An 18,567-nucleotide genomic window follows, 5' to 3' on the forward strand; every position below is an offset into this window, starting at 1 on the left:
GTGGGAGGGCCTCAAGTCCTTGGTGAGGGCTTCATTTGGCCAGCAAATTGTTGCCTGGTGATGCTGTGTGGGGCAGGCTGAAGGGTTTGGGCACAGCCTTTGGGATGAGTTAGCCTGAGCTGAGTGGTGGTGGCAGTTTGGCTTTCATAGAAACAGCTTCACATTGAGTGTGTTGCTGCTTATAGCTTCCTTCTTTCTAGATATCGCCATAGGCTCCCCCAGGGCCCCTGGCTCTGATTCTCCAGGACCCTCTTGCTTGGCACAACAGTGGGTCCTGGCATCTGACCTTCTCTTCCCTCTGGTGGAGCATCTCCAGTAAGATTCCTGATTCTTCCACCCAGCGCCTCGCTTTTGGCCTGTGTTTTCAGGCACAGCGCAGCCCCAAAGCTGGGTCATAGACACCCTGGTTATCTAGGATCTAGGTCACCAGCTTGTAGAAGAACTGCTCCCCTTCAACTTTCCCCCACTGTTGTGCTGCTGTCTTTTCTAGCCTTTTCCATGTTTAACGTCTACCTCAGAGGTCTGGTCAAGAAAAAAGGAGGGGAGAATAAACAGAAAATGAAGGTGGCTCTGAATATAAATTCAAGACTTAGATTAAACAGGCCAATTCCTTGAAATCACACTATATTAAAGTTCATGCAAGAACTAGATAGCTTGAATAGTCCTATATGCATTAAAGAAATTAAATTCGTAGTTAAAATCTTCTGACAAAGAAAATTTCAGGTTTTAGAAGAAAACAGAGGAGGAAATCTTTGTGGCCTTGGGGTAGGCAAAGAGTTCTTAGATTCATCACCAAAAGTAGGACCCCCCCCCCAAAAAAAAACAAAACAGATAAATGGGATAAGCTGTTAAGTGTCAAAATTAAAAACTTTCTCTGTGAAACATTTTACTAAGGATGAAAAGACACACCGCAGACTAGAAGAAAATATTTGCAAATCACAGCTCTGACAAAGGACTTACGGCCAGAATACATAAAGAACTCTCAAAACTCATCAATAAGAAGCAGCTTAAAATTAAAAAACAGGCAAATGGTTGAAACACATATTTCACCAAAGAAGACGTATGGATGGCAAATAAGGATACACTACATCATTTATCACTGGAGAAAAGCAAATTCTGCCTCTACCTACTTATTCAAATGGCTAAGATTAAAAAAAAGAAAGAAAAACAAGTGACAATACCAAGTTTTGGCAACGATGCAGAGTGACTGGAACTTTCATACATTGCTGGTGGTTATGCAAAATGGCACAGCCCCTCTGCAAAAGCTTGTCAGTTTCTTATAAAATTAAATAAATATGCCCTTAATGTATGAACCAACAACCCCCGTCCTATTTACCCAAGAGAATCAAAAACCTTTACACAAACGTGTATGGGAACTTTATTCATATTTGTCAAAAACTCAGAACAACCCAAATGGCCTTTAACTGGTGAATGAATAAACCAACTGGGGTTCACCTATACAATGGTGTACTACTCAGCAATAAAAAGGAACGAACTATTGATACATACAACATGGCTGAATCTTAAATGCATTATGCTAAGTGGAAAAAACTAGACTCGGAAGGCCACACACTGTATGATTCCACTTATATGCCTTTCTGGAAAAGGCAGACCTATAGAGATGGAGAACAGTTTATCGGTTTCCAGGGTTTAGGGATGGAGGAGAGATTGACTCCAAAGGGCAACAATGGAGACTTTTTGTTTTTTGAGATGATAGAACTATTCCGTACCTTGAGTGTGGTGGTGCTTATGTGACTGTCTGCAATTGTCCCATCACCCGTCTGTCAGTTTGTCGTACTGTGGTGGCTCGCATGTTGCTATGATGGCGGAAGCTGTGCCGTCGGTATTTCGAATACCAGCAGGGCCACCCATGGTGGACAGGTTTCAGCAGATCATCCAGACTAAGACAAACAAGGAAGAAAGGCCTGGCGATCTACTTCTGAAAATAGGCCAATGAAAACCTTACAGATCACAACAGAATGTTGTCTGGCTCGCTTGCTTTGGACATGTCATCAGGAGGGATCAATCTCTGGAGTAGGACATCACGTTCGGTGAGGTTGAGGGCCAGTAAGAGCAAGGGAGACCCTCGGTGAGATGGAGTGATACAGTTGTCGCGACAGTGGACGTGAACATGGCGGTGATGGTGAAGATGAATAAGGACAGGCAACGTTTCGTTCTGTTGTACAAAAGGTCTCCATGAAGTGTAGTCACCTTGACACCAGCTACCTATCTCTCTGTCTATCTGTCCATCCATCCATCCATCCATGCATTTGTGAAGATTCATAGAACTACGCCAAAAAAGTGTGAATTTTACTATCAGTAAAAATAATAAAAAAAAAGAGTGGGATTTAAAGTGATCTTATCACTGGATCAACAGTTACTAAGTACCATCAAGCAAGCGAGTCAGACAATATTCTGTTGTGATCCATGGGTTTTGGGAAGCAGATTGCCAGCCGTTTCTTTCTAGTTTGTCTTAGTCTGGAAGTTCTGCTGAAACCTGTCCACAAGTCACTCTGCTGGCATTTGAAATACCAGTGACAAAGCTTCCACGTCATAGCAACATGCAAGCCACCACAGTATGACAAACTGAGACACAGGTGGTAGACCTCGATTGTAGGACTTAACCATATTCTCTGTAATTATCTGCTTACCTGCTTATCTCCTCCTCTAGACCAGGGACTTAATGAGGAAAGGGGCTATATCCTGTTAGTTTTTGTATCTTCAGTGGCTAGCCCAGGGCGTTTGTAAAAGATGCTCACTGAGTGTTTGTCAAGCGAACGGATGGATTAATTAGTGAGTAGCCACTGGGAGTGTGGATGCTGAAAGCCCTTACTCTCAGTTGTACATTGACCTCGCCATCATCAGAAAGGACCTGAAGGACCTATTACCTCATGGGGCTCAAAGGCATGAGCTGTCTTCCCTTCTCCATGCTGTGTTCAAGGCCAGGGGCTGAAGGGGCAGTGGTTGTCCTCTCTCAGACTCGCCAAACAGCTTGAAATCCCCAGGGGCTGCTCTCCCTTGCTCCCCGCACCAGCTGCCTTTTCTCCATTTACCCCAGACCTACCTCCCAAAACTTCTATGGGGACGCAGCCACAGGATACAAGACAGGATGGGGATTACACAGGTGTGTTTTCACCAGTTTGGGGGGCTTGACTCCTTTACTCCATGGGTTCCCAGTCTTTTTGAGTGCATCATCAGTTGTGGTGTTTCACAGCTATACAGAGAATTACGTTCAGTTGGCTGGACCAAAATATAGTCAATTGCCTTTATAACTGGATAAATAATTGGCCCAAAGAGTGCTGATGTCAGCCTAGCGGGCAGCTAGGAAGGGTGAGCTTAGGGCTCTTGGTCCTGCTTAGTTTCTATCGGTGTGGGTATTGAAGACATTATGCTTATTAGGATTTGTAATTGGGAGATAGCTCATGTCTCAGCACATTGGACCAATGGACCAAACCGAGTGGGGAGGAATTAATAGGGATAAATGCTGAGTTCCTGCTCCTAGGCCCCATGTCTATCAATACCCAGGCAAAGTAAGGTTGACTGAGCTTAACTAAAGCACATGAAAGAACACCAGGGCTTTTAGGCAATGCCAGTTTACCATGAAGCTAGGAATGTGGTATGGGCACAAAGAAGCTAATTCTATTAGATTGTATCAACAGAGACATAGGTTAGAGAACAAAGGAGGTGAGTGATGGTCTTACCCTCTGTGCCGGCTGATTTCCACCATGATGTTCGGTTCTGACAATCACACTTTAGGATTCACATTTGTAAACAGCAATGTCCGTGAAGGACAATCAGGATGACAAGGAGACCTAGCATCAGTTTATATAAACAACAGTTGTAGTGATTTAGCTTGAAGAAGAAGGACCTGGTGGGGTCATGAAAGCTGAGAACATTTAAAGGGTTTTCCTGTAGAAGAGTGGCTTGATCCATCCTATGTGCTTCTAAAGCAGCTCCGTTCAATGGAAATTTCTGCAATGGTGGAAATGTTTTACGTCTGTGTTGCCTAATAGCTCCTAGATGCACGTGGGTTTTGAGCACACGCGTGGCAGCTAGGAATTGATTTTTTAAGTTTAATTAATTTCAATGAAAATTTCAATGGCCGCACGCAGCTAGTGGCCGCCATATTGGAGAATGCAGCTCTAAAAGGTAAATAAAGGACTACTAGACCGGGGATTGGCACATTCTTTTTTCTGGGGAAAAAAGGAGGCAGGGCAGGTAGTAAACATCTTGGGCTTTGCAGGCCATACGGTCTCTATCGCAGCTACTCAATGTTGCTGTTGTCTGAAACCAGCTATAGACGGTGTGTAAATGAGAGAATGTGGCTGCATTCTAATAAAACTTTTTTTATGGACCCTGAAATTTAAATTTCATACAATTTTTACACCTCATGAATAGTATTCTTTTGATTTTTTCAACCATTTAGAAATATAAAAACCAAATCCAGGCCATACTTGGCTGGTGGGCTGTAGTTAGCTGGCTGTGGGTGGAGGCTGCAGGGAAGCATACATTCATTCAACAAGGGAAGGTGGTGCGTTAATTCGAGGTGCCCAGAAATGGCATGAGCATCCTCAGCAAGTGGTGAGTTTTCCGTGTCTAGGGTGTTCAAGTCCCAGCTGGATAGTGACCTACCTGGCGAAGCATGACATAGAAATGTGTCCATTGAATACAAGTTATGCTAGAGTTTTCCTCTGACTCTGAGGAGTACTGAAATCAGGATGACATATGACTGCTTTACAATGACACTTACTTTGTAGAGGGATGTCAGTTGTTTTCCCTCACTTGGTACTTACTCTCCAGCCCTGGGTTGCTGGAATGGAGTCTCTTTGGTGGGGGGAGGATGTGCTGGCTTCATGGCTTCCTTCAGCAATTCTGCCACGTGGTCAGGGACCCCTGGGATGTGCCTTAGTGGGAGGAATTGGTTATGTTCATTTACACGCAGCCCAGGAGAGACATGTTGATGGTACCCAAGGCCTCCACCCTCTAAGAGAGGTGGCCAGATACCACCTTGTCCGCCACCCAACCCTTCTGGGGACAGGGTGGCTGGGGTGAGGGGTGGGCTTGGGAACCTTCATACCTCCGTTAGTTCTCTCTGTGGACGTGTCATCGCTTATTCTGTGACTGGAGAAGATCACCTTCAATATTCTCCCCCAAATGGGGAAACTGTTGCTCTCATAGAGCTGTGGATCTCTTTCCAGGATGAACGTTAGGCCAAAGTCCAATGGGCTGAGCTGCTGCGCAGTGGTTGTTGGGCAGCTGAGCGTCTCTGTGACACTCACAGACTGAGTGATCAGGTTATTTATTATTACTATTGTTAACTCTACTTTCTTTGTTTTTTTTTAACCTTTCTTTTGCCTGGCTTCTGTCCATTTTACTGCCACTCGGCATCTCTGCCAGAAGGAACAAAAATAAGAAGTAAAACTGCCCTTTCTATAAGGAGAAGAGCCAAAATTGCTGGTTGGAAATTTAAAATTTTTTGTGCCTGTATCTAAACCCCAGCTGGTTATTATCACAATAGGCTTTCTCTATATCTTTGAAAGGCACAGGGGTCTTAAAAAACTTTATTTTCGACATGTTTGAGCTCACACAAAAGTAGACAGGATAGTATAATCAACTCCATGTGCCTCTCACCAGCTTCAACAGTGACCACTCCTGGCCAGCTTCGTTTGGTCTATGCCCTCTTCCGCTGGCCTCTGTTGTTTTGAAGCAGATCTGCGGGAAGCTTTGGATGGGGTATATTGCCTCATCTTTGCACTAATATCTCATCCTGCATATTGCATTGCAGATAATCGCCTTTGATGAGTTAAGGACGGATTTTAAGAGTCCCATAGACCAGTGCAACCCTGTTCATGCGGTAAGTGTGGGTGCTGGGATGGGAAGGGTGATGTCACCACAGGCCACCCAGGGCCTGGGAAGGAGGGCGAGGATGTCGATGAGTAGGAGGAGTAAAGGAAAAAACATGATCATGACCCCATACCCGGCTTGAGAAGACTTCTTCTTCTTGGTCTTGAGATATCTTGCAAGTCAAGAGTGAAAAGTCCCAATGACCCAGGTGGGAAGGGGCTGCCAGGCTGAGTCCTCAAGGCCTTGTGTTGGTGTTTCTCAACTACTCATCCTTGACCAAGGAGAGTGGCCCCATGTTTGCTCACATGTTTGCAGGGCTGGTGAGCTCATTAGTGGCCCTGCCCACCCTGTACTTGGGTGCCGGGCTTTCTCAGATGGAGACTAGGAGGGAGGGTTGATGTACAAAGACCCTGGCCCTGCATGTGTTCATCTGCTCAATGTCCAGTGCTCAGTGTGCATTCATCTTGGGTGGCTCTGTGGTCCTGTGGGCAGCTCACCTCCCATGGAGGACTCAGATGCACCTGGTTGTCTTGGTCCAGACTTCAGTACGTGGAAGACCACCTGCCCAGCGCTCACTGCCCACAGAACCCTAGTGCTCCGTCATGCTCATCCCCAATCACGTCTCTTAAAGAGGCAACGTGGAATAAGTGGTCAGAACTCACCGCTCGGTACTTTTCTGCTGCCCTGCCCCTGCCCAGGCTTTGCCTCTAATTGGGAGCTGTGAAAGGATGTAGAAGGAGAGTCCTGGATGCAGGAAGAGAAGGAGGACATAGTCTCCGTTGGGTGAGGCTGGGTGTTGGCTGCCTGTTTCTCTGGTCAGAACAACCCATGTCTCAGAGCCAGACATCAGCCATGCATGTGGACAGAGCCTTTTGTAAACGTGTTCCAGGCTGGCACTCTAGGTTCAGGGCTGAGGATGCACAGTTCGTGTGAGCGTGTTTCTCAAGCCAAACCCACTGGTCCTGTGTTTAGCTGAAGTTCCTTCTAGGTCACGGTTTCCAGAGCAAAGGCAAATTTTTGTCTGTTTGAATAGCTTTGCTGGTATTTTCAGTAGGATGTTGTAGAGAGAACGCCAACCTCTACTAGCATGGCTGTCATCTTAACCTGGAAGTCTTATGGTATCACCCTTTAGTAATAGGGACAAAGAGACCCAGTCTTCTTTAGGTATAGCCCCCCTGAGGAAGGATATGCTCTTGTGGAGGTAACAAAAGACTACTGTGTGGGACCAGACCTATGCACCCCTCTCTAAAAGTAGGAGGTTAGGGTTATTATTAGAGTTGTAATTTTTGGAGATTTTACTGCGTGCTTGGAACTTTATGGAGTTCTTGAGTGGTGCAAACGATCAAACGCTCAACTAGCAGCCGAAAGGTTGGTGGTTTAAACTCACCCAAAGGCACCTTGGAAGACAGGCCTGGCAGTCTGCTTCCCAAAGATCACAGCCTTGAAAGCTCTATGGAGCAATTCTATTCTGCACATATGGGGTGGCCATGAGTCAGAATTGACTTGATGGCAACTAGCAACAACAACAACAAGGAACTTTATATACAAAATCTATAATCCTTACAGCTCTGCCAGACAGGCATCATTAACCCAACTTACAGACTACACAACTGAGTCTCTTGTCCAGGGACTCGTAGCTCATGAGTGGTGAAGTCACGATTTGAAGCCAGGTCTGCCTGTCTTCAAAGCCCGTGTTCTTAACCACATACTCTGGGTTGTCTCTTTAAGAGGCTTGATTCGATAATGCTTAAGGCCCCGTTTCACATTATATTCTTTGATCCAATGAGATGGAGCCAACTCTTTGTTGCAAGTTGAAAGGATCTCTAAGATCCACGTGAAAATCTATGACACTTTGTGAAACTTACAATTATTAAAATCCATTTCGTTTCCATCCTTCCCCCTCACCACTTACCTTTGATAACTTGGATCTGTTAGGCCTGAGAGGGTTTCACCCCAGATCTCGTTTCTCTCTGGATGTTTTTGCATTTGGTGCCAACACAGCCCACCTGGCTCGTCAATATCTACCACGTACACAAAGCTGTTGAAGGCCAAGAGAGAGCTTCCCTTTTGGAATGCTGGGGAAGTCAAGGGTCTGTTTTCCCTCATCCCAACTGTAGGCTCAAGTTGGAAAGCAGGCCACTTAGAACGTCCAGCAATTTCTTGTATGGTCCCAGGGTAAATGCTGGGGGAGAAATTGGTCCTGCCACTTATCCTATCACAAGAATTCCACCCTGGATTACAGGGGATTGGTGTAACCATGAGACATTTTTGTGGAGCTAGTTTCCATCTCACTATGGCAAGTCCCTGGAAACCCTGGTGGCATAGTGGTTAAGAGCTACAGCTGCTAAGCAAGAGGTTGGCAGTTCGAATCCACCAGGCGCTCCTTGGAAACTCTATGGGGCAGGTCTGCTCTGTCTTATAGGGTTGCTATGAGTCTCGGAGTCGACTCAACAGCAACGGGTATGGCTCTTATAAGCTCCATGAGGAGCTACTGTAGAGGGGCAGTGCAAGAACAGAAGCTGCAAAGAGTAGGCTCTCAGTCGATACATAGGCTGGTGGAAGAGTGAATGAACACAGAAGGGTGAAGCTTGTAGCAATATAGCATAGGAGCTGGAGCTCAGCTCTGTTTTTACTTCTGAGCTATACCTTTAATTAGTTAACTAATTAATTAATTAATTAATGTCTGTGGCACCCAGACATTTTTCATGGACACAGTAAAGCTCCTTGATGCCTCTGGGGAAAGAACTCATCTGGGATTAAAAATAATAATAATATAAATATAAGATGACATAAAAACCCTAAATGGGAGACTTTTAGACATATCTCCCCAGTTCTTAGGATGTTAGCCCCTGGAAGGAAGTTAGGTGTGTTTGGAGGCCTCACTTGAGGCGTCTTCAAGCTCTCGGCCTCTGCAGAGCCCTGGAGCAGCGTGTCAGGCTCAGGTGGCTTGAGGAGCCTCTTCCCTGGGTGATAAGTCGGCCCGGGGAGGACTTGCACTGAAAACAATTGCCTGTTGCTGTGCTGCCTTTCTAAATGGACATGAGTGAGGCCTGCGGCTCTTTAGATCCAAGATCCCCTAAAGCTCCAAATATTGTTGGACCTGCTGGGTGAACCCCCTTCGGAGGAAGAGGGCTGCTCAGTGTTGCCGCTTGTTTCTTGGGTTAACCCTGTCCCTGTCTCTTTACCACCTGGGTGTTCTGTCTCACTTTAAAGCAATGGGAGATGTTGTCCTTGAGAGTGATCTGGCCCACCAGTGACGGAGCCAGCGTGTGCCCTGTCCCTCCCTCCTTCATGCCTGCTATTTCGCACCTGTTTTTGTTACCCTCCAGTTAGGCAGCCTCAGCTCTGTGTGTGTGTGCATGTGTATGCTTCTTGTGTGTGTGTGCCTACACGTGTTTGTATGCATGTGTGTGCTTCTTGTGTGTGTGCTTGCACATGTTTGTATGCATGTGTGTGTGTGCGTGCACGTGTTTGTATGCTTGTGTGTGCATGTGTGTGCCATGTACATGTGTTGAGAAGGATGCAATCTGTCTTCCTAGCCACGTGGACACTGATTTGTCCTGATGTGGGCTGTTTCCTCAGGGCTTCAAAGATGCTTGGAAATCACTGTATTTGTGATTCAGTTAGGGAAATTGAAGTGTCTCAGCCACCTGTCCTCTTCAGATTCAGGAGGCATCACATTACCATGAAAGCTATGGCAACTGAACTGCCTGGATAGTGAAGCACTGGTGGTACCACAGCTGTGTTCAGCGTGGCTTTGGGGACCGTGAGAGTCATTGCAGGGGAAGGAAGGCAACATCATTTGCCGGAGATGTGAACGTCAGCTCCTGCCCAGCCACAAAGCAGCTTCACTTGGCAGCCAGCCAGACTCTGGAGACGGACTTGGCCTTTTTGAAAAGTCTTGGCCCGAGGCGACTCTTGGTGTCTAATTTAGCGGGTAGAGCGCTTCCTCCAGAAACACTTATTTTAAGAAAAATAAAACCAAGCCATCAGGCAGAGAACTTGTCTTCCTGAGACACTAATCAGGGCACATAATGTTCTCTGAGACCCAGATGAGAAGTCCTCCTGGGAGGGCGACTAGGGGCTTCAGGAAGTTTGGTGAACACATGGGGCCAATGCTAGAGTTTGACCATCTTAGGGTGGTTCGGTGGTAGAGCTCTTGCCTTCCATGAAGGAGACCGGGGTTCGATTTCCAGCCAATGCACTTCATGGCCAGCCACCGCCTGTCTGTGGAGGCTTGCTTGTTGCTATGATGCTGTTATGGATTGAATTGTGTCCCCCCCAAAATGTGTGTCAACTTGGCTAGGCCATGATTCCCAGTATTGTGTGATTGTCCACCATTTTGTCATCTGATGTGATTTTCCTATGTGTTGTTAATGAGGCAGGATTAGAGGCAGTTATGTTAATGAGGCAGGACTCAGTCTGCAGGATTAGGTTGTGTCTTAAGTCAGTCTCTTCCGAGATACAAATGAGAGAAGAGAGATGGGAGACCTCATAGCAATAAGAAAGCAGTGCCAGGAGCAGAGCATGTCCTTTGGACCCAGAGTTCCTTCACTGAAAAGCTCCTAGACCAGGGGGAGATTGATGACAAGGACCTTCCCCCAGAGCCAACAGAGAAAGCCTTCACTTAGAGCTGGCACCCTGAATATGGACTTCTAGCCTCCTAAACTGTGAGAGAATAAATTTCTCTTTGTTAAAACCATCCACTTGTGGTTTTCTGTTATAGCAGCTCTAGATAACCAAGACAGATGCTGAACAGATTTCCCTGGAGTTTTTAGACTAAGTGAACTAGGAAGAAAGGCCTGGCAATCTATTTTCAAGAATCAGCCAGTGAAAACCCTATGGATTATCATGGTCCAATCTGCAATCAGTCATGGCAATGGTGCAGGACTGGGCAGCGTTTGGTTCTGTTGTGCATGGGGTCACCATAAGCCAGGGCTGGCTCTATAGTAGCCAAAACAACCGCAACGCCTGTACATGGAGGCTGAGAGACTGCCTGTAGACAGAAGTACGGAAACTTACACTGGGCTCCAGGCCCAGAGGGCCCAGACAGCTGAGAGGAAAGCTGAGCCCACTGTGTGCTCTGGAGAGTTCTGTGACCACAAAAGACTATGACAAGGTGGAGGGAAAAGCCCTGGGTAGGAGTGTGTGGCCATGTGGCTGGGAGGGGCCTCTGGTGGGTTCTGCCCCCTCCACCGGTGGCTGAACATGGGGGAGTCTCACACTCTTTCAGGGAAATCCCTAACCTCTCTCTCCTTTCTCTCTTGTGCACCCCTGATAGAGGGAACGGCTGAGGAACATTGAACGTATCTGCTTCCTTCTGCGAAAGGTCAGTAAGAGCTCCTGATGGGGGTGAGGGTGGTCACAGTCAAAAGTGGTTGGCGAGCCCTAGTGCCTGCTCCAGCGCTGTCTCCCCGGGAAGGCGAATGGTGGCGGGGCGTGGGAGTGGAAGTGAGGGGTCGGCTCTTTGGAAACCTCCAGAGACAAGAGGAGCTAATTAAAAGGGTGGCCATGAATCAAAGCATCAGGCAGCACCGGGTATCTGCAAGTGCCCTTTGGTTGGGTTTAGAGGTTTTTCATCTTCGCGTGGTGATGGATGCTTCACAGCTGATGTGACCTCACCCTCTTTGTTCCTTCTGGTGCTGGGCTCAGATGCACTCCCTCTTCACTTAGGGATGCTTTGAACTGGACACTGGGTTTTCTTTGAGGTTCCAGCCTGTCACTCGGCTTTGCAGTTTGGTTGGCAGCACATTGGGGGCGTTGGAGGAGTGGGAGGGGAAGGTGGTATTAAAGGGGGAGCAGAGCCCTTCGAAGAGTTGCTCTGAACAGCCGTGGGTCACAGCTGCTCTGAGCCCATTCAGGAAGCACACGCCTGCACGCATGTTCATGTGTGCATGTGCGGCTGGAGCTTGGTATTTGGCACAACTCTGTGACAGGGCTGGGGGACCCCTGTGGCAGGGACGCCAGCCTGTCACTTTGCGGTCAGGGAAGAGTGTGCTTTTGGGGCAAAGTGTAGAGAATAGCAACTTATAGGTACAATAAGCAGCTGCATAGCCTTTAGCCAAAGGACGTCCCTAACTTCTGTACAGAGCGGTGGGCTACAGGCGACAGGAAACCCGTGTCAGTGCAAAGGAGGTTTAAAAAAAATTTTATTTATTATCTATTTATTTTGAGCATTTACATCTTTATTTGTAAAATGTATAAAGTATTCCTGTTTTTTAGCCTGTGGGTTTTTACACATTGTAGAAAATACAAACAACAATTTATGATGGAAATAAACCATGCAAAAGGAGATTTTTGAGCCCTATGTGCTTATGAGTGAAACTATATACTATGCTAACATCGATAGAAGAGAATTTTTGCAAACTTTGGACCTTTTTTTTTTTTTTTTCTATATTTCAACAACAATACCTTTCATTTGGAGAGAAAGCTTAATCAAGAACTGATTATATATGTATTTTCTAGCTAATGACTTGTCCTTTAATGTTTTCTGAGAAACCCAGGGGGGTTAAAATTCCACGTGTTGGATTTCACAGCAGGAAAGCGTGCTCGGATGAGACTTGCCTGTGAAAATGCTGGTGATCCAGGGAACAAAGCAAGACTAAGAAGCTGATAGATAGCTCTTGACATTAAGGGGAATTCATGAATTTATAAACTGTTTTCTCAGATAGTACCGTAGACACGTAACCCACTCCAGCCGTCTCTTCCACAGGCCCTGGTTTGTTCTTTAAGACTCCACACATAAGTGGGATAGAACTGGATCAAAACTAAATCATAGGTTTGTCTTTCAAACTCCGTTTTTTTGCCATCCTTAATGGGTTTTTTTTTTTTTTTTGGTTAATGTGCCATCAGGAGCCCCGGTGGCACAGTGGTTAAAGTGCTTAGCTGCTAATCACAAGGTTGATGGTTAGAATCCACCAGCAGCTCTGAGAGAGAAAGATGTGGCAGTCTGCTTCCATAAAAATTTACAACCTTGGAAACCCTGTGGGAAAGTTCTTTTCTGTCCTGTAGGGTCCTATGAGTCGGAATCAACTGGACAGCAACAGGTAATGTACCATCTGGAGTTCCTGGGAGGCAAGTTGAAGCTAGACATCAAAGGAGGTGAAACACTGACCTCAAGACTTTGAGATGTTATAATTGTGTGCGTTCATACACTTCTACAGCTGAACGGTTTTCTAGCTCCCCCAGGGGCTGCACTGGGGTGACTAGCACCCCTTAGTAAACTTGAGGCAGAAATAAGCCTAGCGCTTTATTTCCTTGTGGAACCTTCTTCCTGTCACAGTCCACTCCCTGCAAGCACATCTGTTCTTTTAACATTTGCCTCTGTTAGTTCTTTGCTGCTGTTTTCATGCAGTGGCCTAGTGGCTAAGAGCTACCGTTGCCAAACCAAAGGCCAGCAGTTTGTATCCACCAGGCACCCCTTGAAACTGTGGGGCAGTTCTACTCTGTCCTATAGGGTTGCTATGAGTTGGAATCGACTTGACGGCAGTGGGTTTGGGTTTTTGGTTTTGGGTACCTATAGTACTTTTTGCTGATGTTGGCATGATTTCTTTCTGAATGTAATTTCAAATGACTGGCTCTTCTGAGGGTCTGGCGTGGAGGCCTTGCTGTACCTTAAGTGTTCTTTCACTTAACTTAGTATTCTCTGTATGTTCAAGGACCCACTTACGTGCTGGACACTTAAGGCTGTCTACTCCCAGGAACATGTAAGCTGTGGCAGGACTGCAGCTTTAGTCTGTTCACTGTCATGTCCAGTGACATAGAACAAATAAGGGCATGCTGCCTGTTGATGGCGTACAGTCAGCGTTTATGAAGTGAACGAACGGACACGTGCTAACTTCCCGACACATTTGTCATCTGAATCCTCCTGTTGGCAATACTGGATAGTCAATATCTTTGTTTATTTCTTCAATCCAGTATTGTCCATGACATACGACAAATGTATTTATCTTACTACATTTACTACTTGTATCAGATTTGTCTTTTCAAGTTGTTTTTAAGTCTATATTGTACTCAGTATTGACATGGAATGTCTCTAACCTATGGTTCCTCCTACCCCATTCCCTTCAATTCTGTTTATGCTCTCTGTCCTATCTGCAGCGTGTACGTTGCAGCGTGTATGGACGCCTGCTCTTAGCAGTCCTGGTTCCCTGACTAGAGCAGTGAGGCAGGGTGGTGGTGAAGCTTGCCAGTGTCTGCTGCTTCCAAACCCTGCCTCTGCCTTTATTAGTTGTATAACCCACAGCTTGTGCCCCAGTGTGCCCCGAAATTGGGGGTAATAATAACAGTACCCCCTCATTTTTTTTTTTAGAGTTGTGAAAATTAAGTAAGCTAATACCTGTGTATCTAGCTTGTAAGTGCTCGATATATATTAAACATTATTAATATTATTATTTTTTAAAAATCCTGTTGCCATTGAGTCAATTTGGACTCATGGCGATCCTATAGGACAGAGTAGAACTGCCCCATAGGGTTTCCAAGGGTGTAATCTTTATGGAGGAGTCTTAGTGGTGCAGAGATTAGGCACTTGGCTGCTAACTGAAAGGTTGGTGGTTTGAACCTACCAGCTTCCCCACAGGAGAAAGATGTGGCAGTCAGCTTCCATAAAGATTACAGCCTTGGAAACTCTGTGGAGCAGTTCTGCTCTGTCCTATAGGGTCATTGTGAGTTGTAATTGACTCGATGGCACACAACAACAGCAACAACAACAACAAATCTTTACAGAAGTAGACTGCCACATCTTTCTTTCAAGGAGCAGCTGATGGGTTCGAACCTCCGACCTTTTGCTTAGCAGCTGAGTGCTTAACTGCTGTACCACCAGGGCTCCTTTATTATTATTAACTTCTGCCTAAAATTCCTTATAACATCCCTGAGCACACTCTTGGAGCCCTGGTAACGCAGTGGTTAAGAGGTCTGCTGCTAACCAAAAGGTGGGCAGTTCGAATCTACCAGCTGCTCCTTGTGGACCCTATGGGGGAGCCCTACTCTGTCCTGTAGGGCTGCTATGACTTGGAAACGACTTGATGGCGGTAGGTTTAAGGACTCTTTGTGCTGAATCAGGCTGAGGTAATTCTTCGCTGGAGGCGTCCTCCTTAAAGCCTCCTTCCATTTTCTTAGGCAAGTGCCATTTGTTGGCAGAGCAGCCTCATGAGATGTGACAGGCCTAGGCCTCCTCTCTTCTTCTCTCATTCTGAAAGAACTTTGAGTTTTGATTCCCAAGCCAGACTGGTATGTTGGGGATGGTGGTGAGGGTCAATGGGTCTGTTAGCATCACCACTTTCTGGGAACTGTACCTTCCAAGAAATTTCTTGGAACTAGTCTCCTGAACACCCCAGAATGTGAGGCATCTCAGCAGCTGATTGTTAGTAAACCACCTCCTCAGCTTTCTCGGGAGAAAGGAAAGGATTTTCAAAGTGGATCCATTTTTAGCCCTGTAATTATCAGAAAATGTGTTCTTTGGGTAATTGTCTGAACTGTAGGACTCTTGTGTTGACTTGTGTTTATGATCCATTTTTCATGGCAGGAGCCACTTCCTTCCTGTGCTCCTCTTTGCCCTGGAGCATGTCGTGGGCCCGGTGGGCTGGCTCTCAAACACAGGCTGGGGAGCTGAAAGCAGCATGGAACACAGACTGGTTTGATGCCTGCTTCCAAGTACATATGGGGTCCTGAGGGTAGAAGACTGACCAGGGGCATCTTGTTGCATCATCATTTTTCAGGGACATTTAGAGGAAATGAGGTTAAATTAGAGCCCAAGAAATAGGTATGAGAACAAAGAGAAACTTTCCTCATGAGTGGCAGTTGTTAAGCCTTGGAATTGGTTGCCCTCATGGGCTGTGGAATGTTCATATCCTTTCAACCTAGTTGTTGTTTTTAGGTGCTGTTGAGTCGCTTCCGACTAATAGCAACCCTGTGTACAACAGAATGAAACACTGCCCAGCCCTGCACCATCCTCACAGTTGTTACCATGTTTGAGCTCATTGTTGCAGCCACTGTGTCATTCTATCTCCTCGAGGGTCTTCTTCTCTTTCAATGACCCTCTTACCAAGCATGATGTCCTTCTCCAGGGACTGGTCCCTCCAGATAACATGTCCAAAGTATGTGAGATGAAGTCTTGCCATCCTCACTTCCAAGGAACACTCTGGCTGTACTTCTTCCAAGGCAGATTTGTTTGTTCTTCTGGCAGTTCATGGGATATTCAATATTCTTCGCCAACAACACAATGCAAAGGCATCAATTAGTCCTCGGTCATCCTTGTTCGTTGTCCAGCTTTCGCATGCATATGAGATGACTGAAAACACCATGGCTCGGGTCAGGCTCACCTTAGTCCTCCTAATGATATCGTTGCTTTTGAACACTTTAAAGAGGACTTCTGCAGTTAGGCAACTATATATCTGAGATGGTTTCAAGTTAGACTGAACTAGATTGAGAGGGGCGCCACGTCGCGTGGTTTTGGGGTGTCTCTTCTGTTCTGGAATTCTGTGATTCTCGAGGCCTTGCCTGATTTTCCCAGCCTGTCCAATCTACAGTTGTCTGACATTTGTGATTGCAGAAAGCGCTAGTGAGTGGCCAGCCGTTCAGCCGCACTGGGATGTGGTGGCGGAGGATGAGTGGAGACAGGGTGAAGGAGGTGGAGGAGGATGAGTAGATAGAGTGAGGGAGATGGAGGAGGATGAGTGGATAGAGTGAGGAAAGTTGAGTTCATTGGGGTGGTATAACCTGGACCAGCCAATGCCGCTCATGCAGAGCCACCATGGTTCTGTCAGGGGTGGTTTGTGTGTTGCTATGATGCCCTGTGGGCAGAGCAGTCTGTGGTGAGGGTCTATCTGTTGGATGGGTTAGCCTACTCCCACCGCGCCACACCTGGCAAGCCCTGGCCCACCCACCCCCACTGCCCCACACCTGGCAAGCCCTGGCCCATGCACCCCCACCAGGGGCTGACCCCACTCCGAGGAGTCCTGATGGTGCAGTGCTTAAGCACTGGGCTGCTAACTGAAAGGTCAGCGGTTTGAACTTACCAGTAGCTCCATGGGAGAAAAGACCTGGGGATTCACTCCCGTAAAGATTGCAGCCTAGGAGACCCTATGGGGCAGTTCTGCTCTATCATACAGGGTCACCATGGGTCGGAATTGACTCCATGGCACACCACAACACAACAATGATTCTGAACAGGTTTCAGCAGAGCTTCCAGACTAAGATAGACTAGGAAGAAAGGCCTACAATCTACTTCTGAAATCAGCCAGTGAAAACCCTATGGATCACAAATGGACCATAACAGTCTGATCTGTAACTGGTCATGGGGACGGCCCAGGATTGGGCAGTATTTTGTTCTGTTGTGCATGGAGTCACCATGAGCTGGGGGCCAAGTTGGTGGCAGCTAACAACAACAATAGCCACCACCAGGATGCTGGGAGGGGCGGGTGCTCCAGAATTAATAATGAACGCAGAGGTGATAAGGCACCATGTTACCACGGCCCTCCCCCCGTTATGCTTCGCAGATCCACACACTGTCTTGGAGAGGAGTCTTGACATAACATGAATCTGTTAGTAGAAGCCTGACTCCATTGCCGAAATTCCCTGATACAGTTCTGAAAGCAGGGCTTGGGGGGAGGGGAATGGGTACAATGCTTTCACAGTGAAGAGTCAGTTTTGTTCATTGTGAAATTCGCATTATTGTTCTCAATTCTTCATCCTCCACTGTGCCCAGGACTGGCCCAATTTGCACGGCCCAGTGAAAAAGAAAATGAGTGTCCCTTTGTTAAAAATGTAAGAATTTTAAGTGATAGCAGAGCGTTATTAAACCAAGTGCAGGACTCTTCTGCATGGGGCTTCCTGCCTGTACCCATGACCTTTGCCACGTGATTTTGCAATTCTCCTGCTGGAAGCCGAGCTCGTTTCCCTCCCCCCCCCCCCGTAGTGGGCTAGTCCACGTGACTGGATCTGCCCGGTGGAATGTGGACAGGAATCCAAGGTGCGAGTTTTAAGCCGAGGCCTTAGGAGTCCTTGGATGTGGAGGCAGGAATGCAAGCAGAGACCTGTACGCCACCTTTCCCTGCAGCTAAAATGTGGAAACACCTGAACTGTCTGTCCGTCAAGAGATGAGTGGATAACAAAATGTGGTATAAACGTACACTGGAATATTACTCAGCCATCGAGAGGAATGAAGTCCTGATACATGCCACAACATGGATGAACCTAGAAAACATGATGCTGAGCGAAGTAAGGCCATCATAAAGGACAAATACTGTATGATCTCACCTACGTGAAATAAGCAAAATATAGAAACCGAGGATTGTGAGTGGTTAGGTTACCAGGGGTGAGAGGGAGGGGAAGAGGGGAGTTTTTGCTTAGGGACATTGATATGTAATGGCCATGGAACGCTTTGGAAAAAGACAGCGGGAATGGTTTCACAACTTGAAGAATGTAATCAATGTCACTGAATTGTACATATAAAAGTTGTTGAGATGGCATATGTTTTCTTATGTATATTTCCCCCCAATTTAAAAATAAAAAAAGAGCAGTTGGTATTTACCACGGGGCTAACCTGCTGGTGCAAGAAGGATGGGAGGCATAGGGGACCAGCCCTGAACCCACCTGGAGCTCAGAGCTCAGCCCCGTAAATCAGGGTACTGCCAGCCAACCTGCAGACTTGTGAACAAGTGGAGTGATTGTTGTTGTTGGCCACTGACTTTTGGAGTGATCTGTTATGCAGCATAATTATGGCAA

General features: G+C 46.6%; 1 protein-coding gene across 1 annotated transcript in view; it reads left to right on the forward strand.

Moving 5' to 3' along the window:
- CNIH3 (cornichon family AMPA receptor auxiliary protein 3) overlaps positions 1-18,567 on the forward strand; it is a 149,088-nt gene that overhangs the window by 71,161 nt on the left and 59,360 nt on the right. Inside the window, exons 3-4 of the mRNA XM_049867923.1 lie at positions 5,786-5,854; positions 11,126-11,173. Coding sequence (XP_049723880.1) covers positions 5,786-5,854; positions 11,126-11,173 — 117 coding nt within the window. The remainder of the gene's footprint in view (positions 1-5,785; positions 5,855-11,125; positions 11,174-18,567) is intronic.

This window comes from Elephas maximus, chromosome 24 (genome assembly GCF_024166365.1).
Source record: "Elephas maximus indicus isolate mEleMax1 chromosome 24, mEleMax1 primary haplotype, whole genome shotgun sequence".
Taxonomy (NCBI): Eukaryota; Metazoa; Chordata; class Mammalia; order Proboscidea; family Elephantidae; genus Elephas; species Elephas maximus.